Consider the following 17,500-nt stretch of genomic DNA (forward strand, 5'->3'; position numbering starts at 1 on the left):
TGCTCCCCCATCTCTCTCTCTCCCGCCATGCTCCCCCATCTCTCTCTCTCCCGCCATGCTCCCCCATCTCTCTCTCTCCCGCCATGCTCCCCCATCTCTCTCTCTCCCGCCATGCTCCCCCATCTCTCTCTCTCCCGCCATGCTCCCCCATCTCTCTCTCTCCCGCCATGCTCCCCCATCTCTCTCTCTCCCGCCATGCTCCCCCATCTCTCTCTCTCCCGCCATGCTCCCCCATCTCTCTCTCTCCCGCCATGCTCCCCCATCTCTCTCTCTCCCGCCATGCTCCCCCATCTCTCTCTCTCCCGCCATGCTCCCCCATCTCTCTCTCTCCCGCCATGCTCCCCCATCTCTCTCTCTCCCGCCATGCTCCCCCATCTCTCTCTCTCCCGCCATGCTCCCCCATCTCTCTCTCTCCCGCCATGCTCCCCCATCTCTCTCTCTCCCGCCATGCTCCCCCATCTCTCTCTCTCCCGCCATGCTCCCCCATCTCTCTCTCTCCCGCCATGCTCCCCCATCTCTCTCTCTCCCGCCATGCTCCCCCATCTCTCTCTCTCCCGCCATGCTCCCCCATCTCTCTCTCTCCCGCCATGCTCCCCCATCTCTCTCTCTCCCGCCATGCTCCCCCATCTCTCTCTCTCCCGCCATGCTCCCCCATCTCTCTCTCTCCCGCCATGCTCCCCCATCTCTCTCTCTCCCGCCATGCTCCCCCATCTCTCTCTCTCCCGCCATGCTCCCCCATCTCTCTCTCTCCCGCCATGCTCCCCCATCTCTCTCTCTCCCGCCATGCTCCCCCATCTCTCTCTCTCCCGCCATGCTCCCCCATCTCTCTCTCTCCCGCCATGCTCCCCCATCTCTCTCTCTCCCGCCATGCTCCCCCATCTCTCTCTCTCCCGCCATGCTCCCCCATCTCTCTCTCTCCCGCCATGCTCCCCCATCTCTCTCTCTCCCGCCATGCTCCCCCATCTCTCTCTCTCCCGCCATGCTCCCCCATCTCTCTCTCTCCCGCCATGCTCCCCCATCTCTCTCTCTCCCGCCATGCTCCCCCATCTCTCTCTCTCCCGCCATGCTCCCCCATCTCTCTCTCTCCCGCCATGCTCCCCCATCTCTCTCTCTCCCGCCATGCTCCCCCATCTCTCTCTCTCCCGCCATGCTCCCCCATCTCTCTCTCTCCCGCCATGCTCCCCCATCTCTCTCTCTCCCGCCATGCTCCCCCATCTCTCTCTCTCCCGCCATGCTCCCCCATCTCTCTCTCTCCCGCCATGCTCCCCCATCTCTCTCTCTCCCGCCATGCTCCCCCATCTCTCTCTCTCCCGCCATGCTCCCCCATCTCTCTCTCTCCCGCCATGCTCCCCCATCTCTCTCTCTCCCGCCATGCTCCCCCATCTCTCTCTCTCCCGCCATGCTCCCCCATCTCTCTCTCTCCCGCCATGCTCCCCCATCTCTCTCTCTCCCGCCATGCTCCCCCATCTCTCTCTCTCCCGCCATGCTCCCCCATCTCTCTCTCTCCCGCCATGCTCCCCCATCTCTCTCTCTCCCGCCATGCTCCCCCATCTCTCTCTCTCCCGCCATGCTCCCCCATCTCTCTCTCTCCCGCCATGCTCCCCCATCTCTCTCTCTCCCGCCATGCTCCCCCATCTCTCTCTCTCCCGCCATGCTCCCCCATCTCTCTCTCTCCCGCCATGCTCCCCCATCTCTCTCTCTCCCGCCATGCTCCCCCATCTCTCTCTCTCCCGCCATGCTCCCCCATCTCTCTCTCTCCCGCCATGCTCCCCCATCTCTCTCTCTCCCGCCATGCTCCCCCATCTCTCTCTCTCCCGCCATGCTCCCCCATCTCTCTCTCTCCCGCCATGCTCCCCCATCTCTCTCTCTCCCGCCATGCTCCCCCATCTCTCTCTCTCCCGCCATGCTCCCCCATCTCTCTCTCTCCCGCCATGCTCCCCCATCTCTCTCTCTCCCGCCATGCTCCCCCATCTCTCTCTCTCCCGCCATGCTCCCCCATCTCTCTCTCTCCCGCCATGCTCCCCCATCTCTCTCTCTCCCGCCATGCTCCCCCATCTCTCTCTCTCCCGCCATGCTCCCCCATCTCTCTCTCTCCCGCCATGCTCCCCCATCTCTCTCTCTCCCGCCATGCTCCCCCATCTCTCTCTCTCCCGCCATGCTCCCCCATCTCTCTCTCTCCCGCCATGCTCCCCCATCTCTCTCTCTCCCGCCATGCTCCCCCATCTCTCTCTCTCCCGCCATGCTCCCCCATCTCTCTCTCTCCCGCCATGCTCCCCCATCTCTCTCTCTCCCGCCATGCTCCCCCATCTCTCTCTCTCCCGCCATGCTCCCCCATCTCTCTCTCTCCCGCCATGCTCCCCCATCTCTCTCTCTCCCGCCATGCTCCCCCATCTCTCTCTCTCCCGCCATGCTCCCCCATCTCTCTCTCTCCCGCCATGCTCCCCCATCTCTCTCTCTCCCGCCATGCTCCCCCATCTCTCTCTCTCCCGCCATGCTCCCCCATCTCTCTCTCTCCCGCCATGCTCCCCCATCTCTCTCTCTCCCGCCATGCTCCCCCATCTCTCTCTCTCCCGCCATGCTCCCCCATCTCTCTCTCTCCCGCCATGCTCCCCCATCTCTCTCTCTCCCGCCATGCTCCCCCATCTCTCTCTCTCCCGCCATGCTCCCCCATCTCTCTCTCTCCCGCCATGCTCCCCCATCTCTCTCTCTCCCGCCATGCTCCCCCATCTCTCTCTCTCCCGCCATGCTCCCCCATCTCTCTCTCTCCCGCCATGCTCCCCCATCTCTCTCTCTCCCGCCATGCTCCCCCATCTCTCTCTCTCCCGCCATGCTCCCCCATCTCTCTCTCTCCCGCCATGCTCCCCCATCTCTCTCTCTCCCGCCATGCTCCCCCATCTCTCTCTCTCCCGCCATGCTCCCCCATCTCTCTCTCTCCCGCCATGCTCCCCCATCTCTCTCTCTCCCGCCATGCTCCCCCATCTCTCTCTCTCCCGCCATGCTCCCCCATCTCTCTCTCTCCCGCCATGCTCCCCCATCTCTCTCTCTCCCGCCATGCTCCCCCATCTCTCTCTCTCCCGCCATGCTCCCCCATCTCTCTCTCTCCCGCCATGCTCCCCCATCTCTCTCTCTCCCGCCATGCTCCCCCATCTCTCTCTCTCCCGCCATGCTCCCCCATCTCTCTCTCTCCCGCCATGCTCCCCCATCTCTCTCTCTCCCGCCATGCTCCCCCATCTCTCTCTCTCCCGCCATGCTCCCCCATCTCTCTCTCTCCCGCCATGCTCCCCCATCTCTCTCTCTCCCGCCATGCTCCCCCATCTCTCTCTCTCCCGCCATGCTCCCCCATCTCTCTCTCTCCCGCCATGCTCCCCCATCTCTCTCTCTCCCGCCATGCTCCCCCATCTCTCTCTCTCCCGCCATGCTCCCCCATCTCTCTCTCTCCCGCCATGCTCCCCCATCTCTCTCTCTCCCGCCATGCTCCCCCATCTCTCTCTCTCCCGCCATGCTCCCCCATCTCTCTCTCTCCCGCCATGCTCCCCCATCTCTCTCTCTCCCGCCATGCTCCCCCATCTCTCTCTCTCCCGCCATGCTCCCCCATCTCTCTCTCTCCCGCCATGCTCCCCCATCTCTCTCTCTCCCGCCATGCTCCCCCATCTCTCTCTCTCCCGCCATGCTCCCCCATCTCTCTCTCTCCCGCCATGCTCCCCCATCTCTCTCCTCTCTCCCCTCTCTCTCTCCCGCCATGCTCCCCATCCTCTCTCTCTCTCTCTCTCCCGCCATGCTCCCCCATCTCTCTCTCTCCTCTCTCTCTCCCATGCTCCCCCCTCTCTCTCTCCCCCATGCTCCCCCCCTCTCTCTCTCCCTCCATGCTCCCCCCCTCTCTCTCTCCTCCATGCTCCCCCCCTCTCTCTCCCTCCATGCTCCCCCCCTCTCTCTCTCCCTCCATGCTCCCCCCTCTCTCTCTCCCTCCATGCTCCCCCCATCTCTCTCTCCCCATGCTCCCCCCTTCTCTCTCTCCCTCCATGCTCCCCCCCTCTCTCTCTCCCTCCATGCTCCCCCCCTCTCTCTCTCCCTCCATGCTCCCCCCCTCTCTCTCTCCCTCCATGCTCCCCCCCTCTCTCTCCCTCCATGCTCCCCCCCTCTCTCTCTCCCTCCATGCTCCCCCCTCTCTCTCTCCCTCCATGCTCCCCCCATCTCTCTCTCCCCATGCTCCCCCCTTCTCTCTCTCCCTCCATGCTCCCCCCCTCTCTCTCTCCCTCCATGCTCCCCCCCTCTCTCTCTCCCTCCATGCTCCCCCCCTCTCTCTCTCCCTCCATGCTCCCCCCCTCTCTCTCCCTCCATGCTCCCCCCCTCTCTCTCTCCCTCCATGCTCCCCCCTCTCTCTCCCTCCATGCTCCCCCCCTCTCTCTCTCCATGCTCCCCCCCTCTCTCTCTCCCTCCATGCTCCCCCCTCTCTCTCTCCCTCCATGCTCCCCCCTCTCTCCCTCCATGCTCCCCCCTCTCTCCCTCCATGCTCCCCCCTCTCTCCCTCCATGCTCCCCCCTCTCTCCCTCCATGCTCCCCCCTCTCTCCCTCCATGCTCCCGCACCCCCTACGGTTCACATGTTCATTTACTAAAACAAATGATATACTAAAACAAATTATATAAACAAATGATACAAATTATGTAAAAAGAATAATATAAAGCATTATTACAAGTTTTAAATGTCCATATGAATGAAATAAGTCTAAATAAAGCATATTCTAAATTTTAATTTAAATTCTCTCTCAGACACACACTTAGCTTTCTTACCTGATTTTGATCCAGTCATCCACATGCTGGCTTGCCATCAGCGTCTCCAAGTAGTCCCGACCCAGGTAGTACGGTGGACGCTCGTTAATCTTCTGAGGTACACGCTCCAACAGGCCCACTGGGATATACCTACACACACACACACACACACACACACACACACACACACACACACACACACCTTAACTAATAATTACAAATTTGGTTTCTTATTAACCACATAAGTCTGTTTTTACTCTGTCTTTCTCTTCCAATAAAAACATGACCAATAGCAAAAGTCCAGCTGAAGGTGCTCAACAGCGCCACCTGCAGGTGAAGGAAAGCCACTCTAGCAGGAAGTTGCGGGTTTTCTCAACACCCTGCGTGTCGGAGCCCCAGTGCTCAAGGCCGTAGTGTGTGAAGTCCCGAAGCACATCCAGACGCTCGCCTGACGAGATATCCCAGTGTCGTCCCTCTTTAATCTCAGTAAAGAGCCAAGGCTTTATCAGAGCACCTCTGGAACACAGACACGCACACCTTACCAAAATGACACAGGCCAGCAGACAGACAGATAGCCCAGCAGACAGACCTTGCCACCATGATTCCAGACACGCCTGTCTCCCTGGCCTTCATAGCATCCTCATATGACAGAATGTCTCCGTTACCTACAGAGAGATAAAACAACAGTGCATGGCTGAGTTACTGCAGTTTAGAAACACAGCAGCAGGGGGCAGAGCAGAGCCCTCCACCTCCCTGCACTGCTGGCAGCTCTCCTCTCAGGTAGTTCATTCACTCAAATTGTTAATTCATCCAATTTATCCATTAATATTCTACAGGAGTTAATAAAAGTCACACCAGTCTACCATACAGTGTGTGTTTGTTTTAGATTGTGTACCAAACAGAGGGACGGGGCTGGCCAGTCTGGAGCAGGTGCTGATGTAGTCCCAGTCTGCCATCTTGGTGTAGCGCTGCTCTCGGGATCTGCCATGCAGCTGTGCAGGAGATCAAACACATTCGGGTACTGCACACTCAGAGCTGACTGTGATCAGACACACACACTCAGATCTGACCGTGATCAGAGACACGCCCCACTTCTTCATCTCAGGGATGAGTTTGTGTGCAAGGTTGCAGTTCTGCTGGACTCCAGTTCTGATTTTAACTGTCAGAGGGACATCAAGAACCTGCAGAACGATTCAGAGACAATAACAACTCAAAAATACCCAGCAATAACAATAACTCAAATATAACACATCAGAGCTGCAATACACAGAACTTCAATCTCTAGAGAAAATGTGGAAGAAATGAAAACCAGACAACTTACTGAATTCATTCCTCTGATGATCTGTTCAAATTTGTTTGTTCTGGTCATCAGGCCACAACCCCCACCCTGCATCACAGTGAGCAAGGTTAATGCAAATGAGACGGTCCCTCACGTGTCCAAATGTATGTGCTTATAAGTCAACTCAAATCAATGCATATGAGTTAGTCATATTAACACAGCTCAATAATAACATCATCTTTCTCAGACTCAAGGAGAGTGTAAATAAGAGCAAAAAAATTAACCCAGATCATGTGACTCGCACAGCTAAGGTCTTCTGCATGATGTCACTCTGGTTCTTTCTGAATGAAGCGATTTAAATCACCAGAAGTTCCCATGACCCACGTCATTTGACTAGTGTGTAGGGTGTCAGGAACACAAGAGTAAGGAATTGTGTGTGTGTGCGTGGGGGGGAATGGGGGGAAATGTGAGTACCTTTCTATAGACCAGGTCTATAGGGCACCCAGAGTTGATGTCCACAAAGTCCACATCGATGTTTTCACTGAGCAGCTCAGCACATCTGGTCATGGTATCAGGAAAACAGCCCTCCAGCTGAAAAAGAAACCTCAGTTCTAGTTCCACAGTTGCAATGTCTCACCACCCACAATGCAATTCTCTCACGCAGGACACAACTGTTCTACAGCCCTCTCCACTACCCACAATGCAATGCAGCCTGGTGAGTTTTACAGACCATCTTAACTACCCACGTTTTTCACTTTTTCCGTTCACAAGTTTTTTTTCTTCTTAAAGCTTTTATCCTCAACATGCACTCTGAATGACCTGCGTGGATGTCCTGAACACCACAACACACCCAACGCTGTGATTCATAGTTGTCTTCACACTACCCACAGAATCTCACTTGACTAATGACACAATCATCGCACATGTAGTGACAGAGGCAACGCATCCATTTATTTGCCTGTTCAACTTTCCAGGGGTCTTAACTCAGTGAACGACTTTTCAGGATTTTGAACGATTAAATATGAATGCAACAATGTTCATGGATGCAGTCACAGTTGCCATGGCTATGTTACCAGGCTAAACTCGTCTGAGCTTGTGCAGCAGATGTCACCTCCACACACTTGCTTCCTTTAGATAGCAACATCCTACAAACACCAGGTTATGAGTTACATGACAAAGAGGTCTTTGAAAATGTCGATATTTCCCAAAGAGAAGAGTGATGAGAAGACGGCTCACTAATCTAATAGTTCGGTATGCTGCTTACAAAACACATCAGAAAATCTTTAAGTGAAACTGAGCTTGCTAAGAAAGATTCCTTCTGCAGACTGATTAAAACACACAAAGTCAGCGAACCAAAAGATAAGGCAGAAGATGTTGAACCTGGAAAATAAAAACAACAGGATGTTTAGACTCATTTTGAAGGCTAAAAACAGAAAAAAAATATCTAGCAGTCACTGCTGGCTGTCAGCAAGAAGAACCACATCAGTGATCTCTGCAAACCATCATGTAGAATAGCTCTAGACTCAGGGTCAACCCCAACTCTCTAGGTTAGGGTGAGGACTTGGGTTAATCCCAGACTGGGTTAGAGGCATAGACATGAGACGCACAAAGAACACATGCACAGACTTGAGATGCTTAAGAACTGGAACAAGCATAGTGATGTAATTCTTCATAGAGCTCTTACAATCTGATAACACCTCTCCCATCTGACAACGGTTTGTGTTTGTTTGTTTACTAGGGTGGCTTTGTTTGTGCATTTGTTTACCTGCACCCCAAACAGGTCCTCAGTGTGGTGTCTCTTTAGCAGGGCCCACTCCGACGCCTGGCCCTGCAACAGGTTAGTACACATCGCCATCTCTCCACATGTGATGTCTGCGCCGAACCGCTTACACAGGCGCCGAAACGGCAGGTTCCCACACTGCACGACGCACATACACTTTACAAACCCTACATCAACGTGTACAAATAATAAAAAGGATATGCATGACCACACAATTGCTTGCACACACACACATGTGCAGACTCAATCACACTAGCAGAAGCTCACCGTAGTTAAGGGCGCCAGGTAGAGTTTGTCTCTAAAATCCACCTGCGTGTCAAGAAAAACATTTAAAGAAAAAAAGCTCACCAGTTTTGACTGAAACAACATGGAATGGTTTTCCATGTTTAACAGTTTGTGTTTATTGTCCTAATCACCCTCTCTGTTCCTAATCTAGAGTCAGCACTGTGATGTTTCTAACCTTGGGAAACGGTTTTATGGTGATGTTATGTGGTGGAGATTACAGTGTTTGTTTTGGGATGTATTTTTACATTAAAGTTAAAATTAATCCAGACAGATAAAATCACAAATGAATATTTTTTTCTGATAAGATCAGACTGCAGGGCCTCATGTCCTCATTTTTCCTCATGTCTGCTGTTCTTAGAGTACAACAGCCTGGAAATGGGCACCATCACTTACATGAGTTCCAGAGCAGCAGGAGGACACGTTACCATGCCTTGATTATTAGGGGATGCCAAATTTGTTACGGCTTGACCTGCTCCGCCCCCACTGTGCCCGTGAGGGTTGACCTGCTCCGCCCCCACTGTGCCCGTGATGGTTGACCTGCTCCGCCCCCACTGTGCCCATCTTACCTGCTTCTTCTCACAAGGTCGCAGTTTGATGACGTCGGCATCAGTCAGTGGCCCAACGGTCTTGATGAGGGGTGTCTTGCTACCCTACAGTTGAGAGGATAGTAACTTATCACAGAAATGTACCCAAGAAATGTAATACAGTAAAACAAATAAACCACCACCACCTGTAAAGCACCACAATAAGTGGTTTAGTGCCAGTACACCTTCAACCACACCTGCTGTAGCATGGGTGCCGTTACGGTGCTATGGTTAGGGTTAGCCCTCACCCACACCTGCTGTAGCGTGGGTGGTGTTACGTTGCTATGGTTAGGGTTAGCATGGGTGTTATGGTGCTGTGGTGAGTTAGCCCTCATCCACACCTGCTGTAGTGTGGGTGGTGTAATGTCACTGTGGTTAGGATTAGCCCTCACCCACACCCACTGTAGCGCAGGTGGTGTAATGGTGCTGTACCTCTACACCTACATCACCAGTTGGCTCCTGTTTCTGTCCCTCCACTTTGGCCGCGCGTTCAGACCCGGGCTCAGGCGCCGCGCGTTCAGACCCGGGCCTGTTCCTGCTCTGGCCTCCTGCACCGTTTCCTGTGCGGATGCTTCTTAGGTAGGTCTCCGAGCGTGTGAAGGTCACCTGTCTCTTACGGAGACGGCGCTGGAGATCTTTGTGCAGATAGTTGCGGACCGTCTCTGAGGTGGTGGGCGTTTCGCTCTCCTTGTTCACCAGGTTCTTAAAGTCGGGGCCAGTGTGCGCACCTGCGAACCTGCAGGTGATTCCGTAAGCACACCTGCCGAAGGTGTCGTACAAATAGCATTGCTCACCGAGGTCTGCAGGTTTGGTGGACATGTAGTCAGTCACGTCGTGAATGAACTTGCACTTCTCACCAAAGAAGCATCCGTTTTCACGCCCCTGTGAAAAACAACTGTTAGCACCAACATTCAAATCTACAGTCAAATGAATCCAATACACGCATAACATTTAATTAACATTCAATGAGTCCCGACTGAAAATCACAACTGATCATAATAATAAAAAAAATCAGGGTGTTTCATAACCAGCACTGGGGGCAGAACACTGCACTCCAGGACTAATCATGTAAAACTTCTGACTTGTAATCGGCACAGTAGCAGTTCTAATCTGCGTATATATTAGTTGCAATCTGCGTATGTATTACTGCGTATTTATTAGTTGTAATCTGCGTACAGGGGCCACAGTGGACCTTCCTCACACTTCCTCACTTTAGCAGAATGAAGAGCTTTTTCCACCACCTTCCACATCAACTACTGGTAGGAAGAATTTTACCATTTTGTCAAAGATCCACTATACGTGGGTTTAAACTTGGACACAGTGTTAGGGTTAGGGTTAGGTTTTAGGGTTAGACACAGTGTTAGGGTTAGGGTGATGGTTAGGGTTAGACAGTGTTAGGGTTTAGGGTTAGACACAGTGTTAGGGTTAGACACAGTGTTAGGGTTTAAGGTTAGGGTAAGGGTGAGGGTTAGACACAGTGTTAGGGTTGGGGTTAGGGTTAGACACAGTGTTAGGGTTAGACACAGTGTTAGGGTTAGGGTGAGGGTTGGACACGGTGGGCTTGAGTCCCACCTGAAGCAGTGAGGGACAGAGTCTGCGGTCGTCATAGCTGTGAGGCTTCATGTGAGGTCTCGACTTGTTCTGTCCCTTCATTCCCTTCTTGTCCTGTTGCGTATCTTCTGCCTGGGCATCATCGTCTAGTTTCCTCCTCTTCAGCTCCGGTTCTCCAGAAGCTTCTTCTGCCCCACCGTTAGCTGCATCTGCACATTCTTCTGGAGTGGCAGCATCTTCCTCCTCACCTTCCTCAGCGTTCCCTCCAGCAGCCAGAAACGCATGAAATTTCTCTTTAGTCGTGACATACCTGGACACATCGGAGCCACCCTGATGAGTCAGAGTAAACCAACCCGAACTTACCCAGCGCGTGCTGATCTGCACGTTAACAACCCCGAGTCTGAGATCTTAAGCGTATACAGCAGCGCCGCGCGCCGGGCCTTACTGTGTTTTCAGCGCCGCTTCGCCAGCTGCAGCGCCGCGTGCAGCGGCCATGGCGGCAGCGGCAGCGCGAGACCCCTGCTGGCTAACCTGCTGAAGCTGCACGGTAGATGCCCCCGGTCCTCCTGCAAAACAGCTGAGATTAGGACTTAACCTCGTTTCTGATAAAACACTTACCCGTCCAGTTAGCTACGCCAGCTGGCTACACAACCATTAGCTAAACAAACGTAGTCGAACAGTCGTTTATTAACATTTTCCAGTAATACTGTGTTAGAGACTGTAAGTAATGAAGACATATGTGCATTTTACTATTTCGAAATGCACAGAAAATCTTATGCATTTATGATCAGATTTCAGCGACACTCACCTCAAAATGCTTCTAACTTTGACCAAAAAGCTGCCCAAGGAACACGTGACACTGCCGCTGTGTTACACTCAAATGTGTTCGGACTTGAAACGACGCGTCTGCACTCATGTTCTCATTTACATTAAGAACCGTCCAGCGTTAATCTTCAAGAAACATTTACATTCACTCTACAACAGAAGCAAACTACTGAGTAATTAAATAAATACTCGATTTAAATAACCATTTATTGTTGTTTATTTCATTAAAAAAACACTTATCTTTGGATATCGGCGTTGTTTTATATACATGTACTGGTTCAGCGGACCATTCCAGATCATAAACATAAATGCACAATCATAAATAAACTTCTCTAGTAATGTTTACTAATCTCCACAGTTATGGACCACCGCACAAAGCATTGTCAATTATCCTCTAAGCAAAAAGCTGTTTTACATAATCTGTGAAAAAATGTGTTTTAGAGTGGTCACAAATGTTGGGCTGGTGGACAAACACATAGTGAATCAAAGTGACCCTGTAGAAGCAGATGTGGAGCTGCAGACAGCCCTGCGTACTAAGTGTATCTGAGTGGCTGAAACGCCTTCTCTGCATACAGATCTGTGCCATGATCTGAGGACATCTGTAGACATCTGAGCCTCAGGATGATCAATGAGCTTCAGACAGGGTTTGTACATGGTGCACATTGTCTGAAGGGTTGGTGTGTCTATATTAAGAGCTTCTATGGCCTGATGGTGTTTTACTCTTCAAACACTCGCAGTCTCTCTATCTTGGCATCAAATCTTTTTTTACTCAAGTCCAGAATACAGATTCCCTTCACATCAAAGTCGTATCTCAGACTGTTTAGCTCATGCAGACGCTGGTTTAAGGTGGCCACACTGAAGTCCAACACTTTGGGCTTTTCCACTATCCATTTAATGTCCACACCACCTTTAACCAGGCAGTTCAGCTTCTCGTTCAGCGTTGCTGAGGAAATAAACAGCACCGTGGCGCCTTTGAAGATGAGCTTCTTCACCACCTCCTCGCTGCAGCCGAGAGTCTTCAGCTTCACCTGCAGGTTTTGGAGGTTCCTCTTCAGGCTCGTGTGGGAGAGGTCCAGGATCTCAGCACCACAGCCCTGAAGCAGGACAAGAGCTTCCTCATCGCTCAGCCGCAGAGCCTCCAGCAGGAAGCTGATGTTGGCTTTGACACGTTTCGTGCTTCGTATGAAGATGTAGACGTTCCTGGATATGATGGCCTTCACGAAGCCTTCACAGTCTGTCCCGCCGAGACTGGCACACACGCTTTGCAGGAGCTCCACCATGGTGCAGTTCAGTTCCACACTGTTGGAGAAGGTCCGTGGGGCCATGGTGACGAGCCGGTGCAGGTGTTTGGGCGTCAGGCCCAGTGAGCTCAGGAAGGCCACATTCTTCTCCAGGTTCTCGTTGTCACTGGAGCGGAAGAAAGACTCCGGTGAGCGGTGCAGGATTTTGATGATCTCAGCATCAATCATGAAGATGTTTCTCCACAGGCGCCAGCGCTCATCCAGGTGCTCGGCGGAGCGTGTGATCGCCCGAGGGAACCGTGTGATGATACTGGCCACCACCTCATGGTTGGCACCTTTGCTGCAGAGGAACTCAGCCAGGCCGCACTCATTGGTCAGAACCTTCCGGAGGACACCGGGCTGGCGGCGTCGTACCATCGACACATCAACGCCGAGCACTCTGAGGTTCTTCAGCAGGGATTGGTTCTCCAAGCTGGCATCGGCGGCAGTGGGCGGGGCATCAGAGGGTGCAGTGTGATAGCGTCTGTACACAGAGACGCAGGAACACACAGGCTGTAACTTCACCAAGCTCAGCCAAGTGAGGACATGCGTCAGAGCCATGTCTCCTCACACCCCCACACTGGCTCACCTGGAGGCAAGAAGGGGACCACCAATCACAGCACGCCTGCCAAAACTAAACTACAGTTCTGCTGGAAGGTGGATCTACGGGACTGGAGCTGAGTACCCCAATTTACAATACTGCAGAACATTCATATGGTTCACAACCATGCGAATTAAAGTTACATGGTGTAAAAAACACTATATTAAGGTGGATATAAGACATTATAGATATGGCTGAAACTTAACGAACCACTCCTTTCACGTGCCTGTCCCTGTAATGTCTTAAAGCACAAAAATCGCTAGAAAATTAAATTAGAACAGCAACTCCAAATGAACACAGTCACAGTAAAGGTGCTACCGACCCAGGCGTCAGTAATCGCTCATAGACTCTAATCAGAACAACAGCCATGTCAGTAGTTTTACTTAAGCGAATAACGAGTTTTACTGAAAGTTCATTAAAAACAAAGCAAAACATCAAGTTGTCTAACTCCAGGTGGCTATTTAGAACTACCTAAGATTTAGCAGTACCTAACGTCAAACTGTCCGCTGAGTTGTGAGAATATTTGTGAAGAATGTCCTCGGCTGATACGGTTTACTCCTGTTTACCGCTTCACGTTTCCCCCCTACTGTCAGTTCGTTAGAGGGACAAAAACCCCCTAGCGGACTGGAGCTACCTCGCCAAATAATATACTACTTCTGACCAGTAGAGGGCAGTGTATATATTTAAGTATGGCACCTTCTGTTACATTTACATTTACGCTCTTATAATCGTCTCTTATCTTAGCAACTTACATATTTGCAACTTACATATTCTGTTATTCTGGTGACACTAAGATGACAAATATCATCTTACCATTATTGAGGAATGTGTAAAGGACGTCAGACGCTGGATGTTGAGAAACATTGTCTCACTTAATCCTGACACTTCTGATAAAACTAGTCTTATAAAATACTTTTAATTGCCTACAAAGCACGGAATGATCTTGCCCCACTGTACCTTAGAGAACTCCTATTGCATTAAGCTCATCTACATGTGCTTAGATCAAAAAGATGCAGGCTCTTTATTTAAGAAAATCTACCACAGGGGGCAGAGCCTTTTCCTATAAAGCTCCCACACTGTGGAATAACCTTCTTGTAAATGTTTGAGACTCAGACACAATATCAATATTTAAGGCTAGGCTGGAAATCTATCTGTACAGTCAGGCATTTTATTAACTACTTCCCATGTTGTAGATCTGGGGGTCCATGGACATTGAGAGTTATGTTAAACTGGGATGTTATGATGCTGCCACTTAACCTCTCTTTTGATGCTCAAGTTTGTTGACTGAGAGCAGCGGAGTGCTGATGTTCCAGGGTGCCCGCATCCCTGTGGTTCCTTCTGGCTCTTTCCTTTACCTGTGCTCCCATAGCTAGAGCTGCTGGAGTCCGTCATTGCACATTATAGTACCCTAATTTACACACCCTCGTACCTAGACATGCCCAATAATCTAGTCTCTCTTTCTGCTCAGGTACCCCTAACCCTGATGTCATGTTGTTAGTGAGCCTCAGCCCGTCTCAACTACCATGGCTACTCCCACCACCCCTGATGTCCCTTGCTATAGCCCACCACACCTCCACCTAACCAATTACTTCTTCATTGCCCTAGACAGACATTTTCGTGGAAGATGGGTTTTGGACACATGCACACTGCCAAAACCAAACTAGGACTTCTAGAAAACCAAAATAGACGTTCATTGCAAATTTGTTTTATGATGCATTTCTGTCACTACTTATTCTGCTTCTTATTGTTTAAATTGTCATTATTGTGGTGACCGTTGTTGGCCAGAGAAGCATGGGCCCCCCTTTGAGTCTTGGTTCCTCTCAAGGTTTCTTCCTCATGTTCTAGGGAGTTTTTCCTTGCCACTGTTGCCCTTGTCTTGCTCACTGGGGGCTTGGACTTGAACATTTGTAAAGCTGCTTTGTGGCAACATCTGTATAAATACATTTTAAATTTGTAGTCACTCTTCCAGCTTAGCAGTCACAGCCCCAAGTGCCCCGTCACCCCTGGGACAACCTTAACCATAATGTTAACCATACACATTCTCTCTATTTCCTCTTTCAGTCCCTGCTACTTTTCCATCTTCTCATATTCCTTCCGTTTTACATTTGCATTCCACATCTGTCACCACTGCTGTGTTCTGCCTCTTATCTACTATCATGATAGTCTGGTTGGTTCGCCACTACCTGCTGATCTGTCTGGATCTTGAGGTCCCACAGCATCTCAGCCCTGTTCCACCTCTCTCTGTGGTTTCTGTGTGTGTGTGTTCTTCAGCTCATATGTCTTGCATATGTTCCTCTATATGCTCCCCATCCCTGAGCTGTATCTCTCAGTGTTTGTTTTCCCTGAAATCATCCTGCATCCTGTTGTTAGGTGCTGGATCGTCTCAGAGCTCCTTGGCTCTGCTCTGGTTTCTTCAAGCCACCTGGTGCTCAGTGCTTGATCTTGTGCTGTCATGGTTAGTGCCTCTGTGCTGTCCTTCAGTCCCGCCTTTTCCAGCCATTGGTAGGAGTGTCTTACATCAGCCAACCCTGCTATCAGTCAGTGGTACATTCCATGGATGGGCTTATCCTGCCCTGGCACCTCTTCTGTTTCCACGGTGACCACATCCCCGGTCTGACTGAGAGTGCCATTGCTCGATTGCTCGATTGTCTACTGCTAGTTACCATGCTGTTTACAATCATGTTAAAACGTTTCCTGTGACAGTGCTTCACAAAGCCAGCATATAAATGTTTATGCACATATACTACTTCACAAACTGCATTATATGACAAAACAAGTTGAATGAAGACTAAGGGAAACCAAATAACTGGGGGAAAATAATATTCTTGTATTTTATTAGTCTAATTAGTTTTGGGTACTCTGCCCTGTTGTTACATGTCACTGGATGGCGTTGGGCAGTGGCACCCAAGAAATGGGACCACTGAAGGTCTGGGGGTGGCACACCAAAACTAAAAGACAGACTGACCAAGAACAGTACACTGTACAGTGTCAGGTAGGGGGAGGAGTCAGAGTGTGATACAGTGACCACAGCTGCCTGCATTTGTTATTTTCTTTCACATGAACTATTGTAAAAAATAATATGTATGTTATTGATTGAAATGTACTGTACCTAATGTAATATATCAGGGGTGGATTATACAGGATATTATGGATATGTATATGCAAGTTTATTCTCTGGGGGGGGAGGGGGGGCACTGGAGGGCAGTGATTGTATAAGACTGGCCCTGGCCCCCACGGTGCCCTTGGGTGTGTATTCAGAGTTGTCCTCCTATCAGACAGTTCCACTCCACCCCAGACATCACCTTGGGTGGGGGTCTGGGTGAAACTCAACCAGCCTTTTCCGTGAGGTCCTATACCCCTGATGAATCCTCATGTCTTTAATATTTCATGGCCACTATGCACCATCTCTCTCCTGTCATGGTGCTCACCAAGAGACTGTGCTCTCTCATTTATTACCCTACAGGGACTCCCGCTGCCACCTTTCCACTCTGTCACTTCTCTCATCCTTTCTCTCTCCCTCTCAGATGCTTTCTCTATCTCCATTTCTCTGTGCCTCTTTCTCTTTCCCTCTCTCTCTTTCGTTCTCTGTATCTTATGTCAGTTAACTCTCAGGGGTTACCTCATCACCTTAACATGATGTTTAAACAAACATAATTGTGTTAAATGATGAATGAGTAGTTTCATACATTTTACTTTTGTTTCCCTAAAACCCAGAATTATTGCATGGTAGTAGTAATTAATTCCCAGAGTCTCTCATGGATTATTAATCCTAACTAGAACCCTAACTCTCAGGAGTTATTAATCCTAACCAGAACAATAACTCTCAGGAGTTATTAATCCTAACTAGAACTCTAACTCTCAGGAGTTATTAATCCTAACCAGAACCCTAACTCTCAGGAGTTACTAATCCTAACTAGAACCCTAACTGTCAGGAGTTACTAATCCTAACCAGAACCCTAACTCTCAGGAGTTACTAATCCTAACTAGAACCCTAACTCTCAGGAGTTATTAATCCTAACTAGAACCCTAACTCTCAGGAGTTACTAATCCTAACTAGAACTCTAACTCTCAGGAGTTACTAATCCTAACTAGAACCCTAACTCTCAGGAGTTACTAATCCTAACTAGAACCCTAACTCTCAGGAGTTACTAATCCTAACTAGAACCCTAACTGTTACTAATCCTAACTAGAACCCTAACTCTCAGAAGTTATTAATCCTAACCAGAACCCTAATTCTCAGGAGTTATTAATCCTAACCAGAACCCTAACTCTCAGGAGTTACTAATCCTAACTAGAACCCTAACTCTCAGAAGTTATTAATCCTAACCAGAACCCTAACTCTCAGGAGTTATTAATCCTAAATGAGTTATTTTGAAAACTAGCAACATATTTTAAAAAAGAAAAACATGGTGTTTAAAGACGGAATGGCAAATTAAAATAGACTCAACTGGCTAAGTGTCCGCTGTGCAGCTGCCCACACAAAAGGTCGTCTCGGTTACGGTCGCTGACACACTACCCCTCTCACATCAATAATGCACATCTGAAAC

The 17,500-nt window shown here is 50.3% G+C and overlaps 2 protein-coding genes across 8 annotated transcripts in view; both read right to left on the reverse strand.

Annotated features, from left to right (window-relative positions):
- Positions 1–11,195, reverse strand: part of dus3l (dihydrouridine synthase 3-like (S. cerevisiae)) — a 20,060-nt gene extending 8,865 nt beyond the window's left edge. Inside the window, exons 1-14 of one of the 5 annotated variants that reach the window (XM_081711726.1) lie at positions 11,056–11,195; positions 10,693–10,813; positions 10,269–10,557; positions 9,141–9,578; positions 8,679–8,762; positions 8,095–8,136; positions 7,813–7,875; positions 6,522–6,638; positions 6,090–6,155; positions 5,839–5,949; positions 5,664–5,760; positions 5,358–5,433; positions 5,096–5,284; positions 4,790–4,918 (exon numbers count right to left, since the gene is read on the reverse strand). In XM_081711726.1, the coding sequence (XP_081567852.1) occupies positions 4,790–4,918; positions 5,096–5,284; positions 5,358–5,433; positions 5,664–5,760; positions 5,839–5,949; positions 6,090–6,155; positions 6,522–6,638; positions 7,813–7,875; positions 8,095–8,136; positions 8,679–8,762; positions 9,141–9,578; positions 10,269–10,557; positions 10,693–10,742 (1,751 nt within the window). In that variant the 5' untranslated portion in view covers positions 10,743–10,813; positions 11,056–11,195. Of the gene's footprint in view, positions 1–4,789; positions 4,919–5,095; positions 5,285–5,357; positions 5,434–5,663; positions 5,761–5,838; positions 5,950–6,089; positions 6,156–6,521; positions 6,639–7,812; positions 7,966–8,094; positions 8,137–8,678; positions 8,763–9,128; positions 9,579–10,268; positions 10,558–10,692; positions 10,814–11,055 lie in introns of all 5 variants that reach the window. The other 4 variants (XM_035523698.2, XM_035523699.2, XM_035523697.2 and 1 more) reach the window with 4 other exon arrangements.
- A 70-nt stretch (positions 11,196–11,265) lies between these two features.
- Positions 11,266–13,556, reverse strand: mterf1 (mitochondrial transcription termination factor 1). Of its 3 annotated transcripts, none has more exons than XM_081711729.1 (2): positions 13,442–13,556; positions 11,266–12,836 (listed from the first exon to the last, which is right to left on the reverse strand). In XM_081711729.1, the coding sequence occupies exon 2, from the start codon at positions 12,728–12,730 to the stop codon at positions 11,789–11,791; it is 942 nt and encodes a 313-aa protein (XP_081567855.1). In that variant the 5' UTR covers positions 12,731–12,836; positions 13,442–13,556; the 3' UTR covers positions 11,266–11,788. The 3 variants fall into 3 exon arrangements, with proteins under 3 accessions (XP_081567855.1, XP_081567854.1, XP_026851654.1); XM_081711728.1 differs by having other exon boundaries at positions 12,942–13,553; XM_026995853.3 differs by having other exon boundaries at positions 11,266–12,941; positions 13,442–13,550.
- Positions 13,557–17,500: the final 3,944 nt, after the last annotated feature.

Source organism: Electrophorus electricus, chromosome 4, assembly GCF_041902795.1.
Source record: "Electrophorus electricus isolate QZ-2024a chromosome 4, ASM4190279v1, whole genome shotgun sequence".
NCBI lineage: Eukaryota > Metazoa > Chordata > Actinopteri > Gymnotiformes > Gymnotidae > Electrophorus > Electrophorus electricus.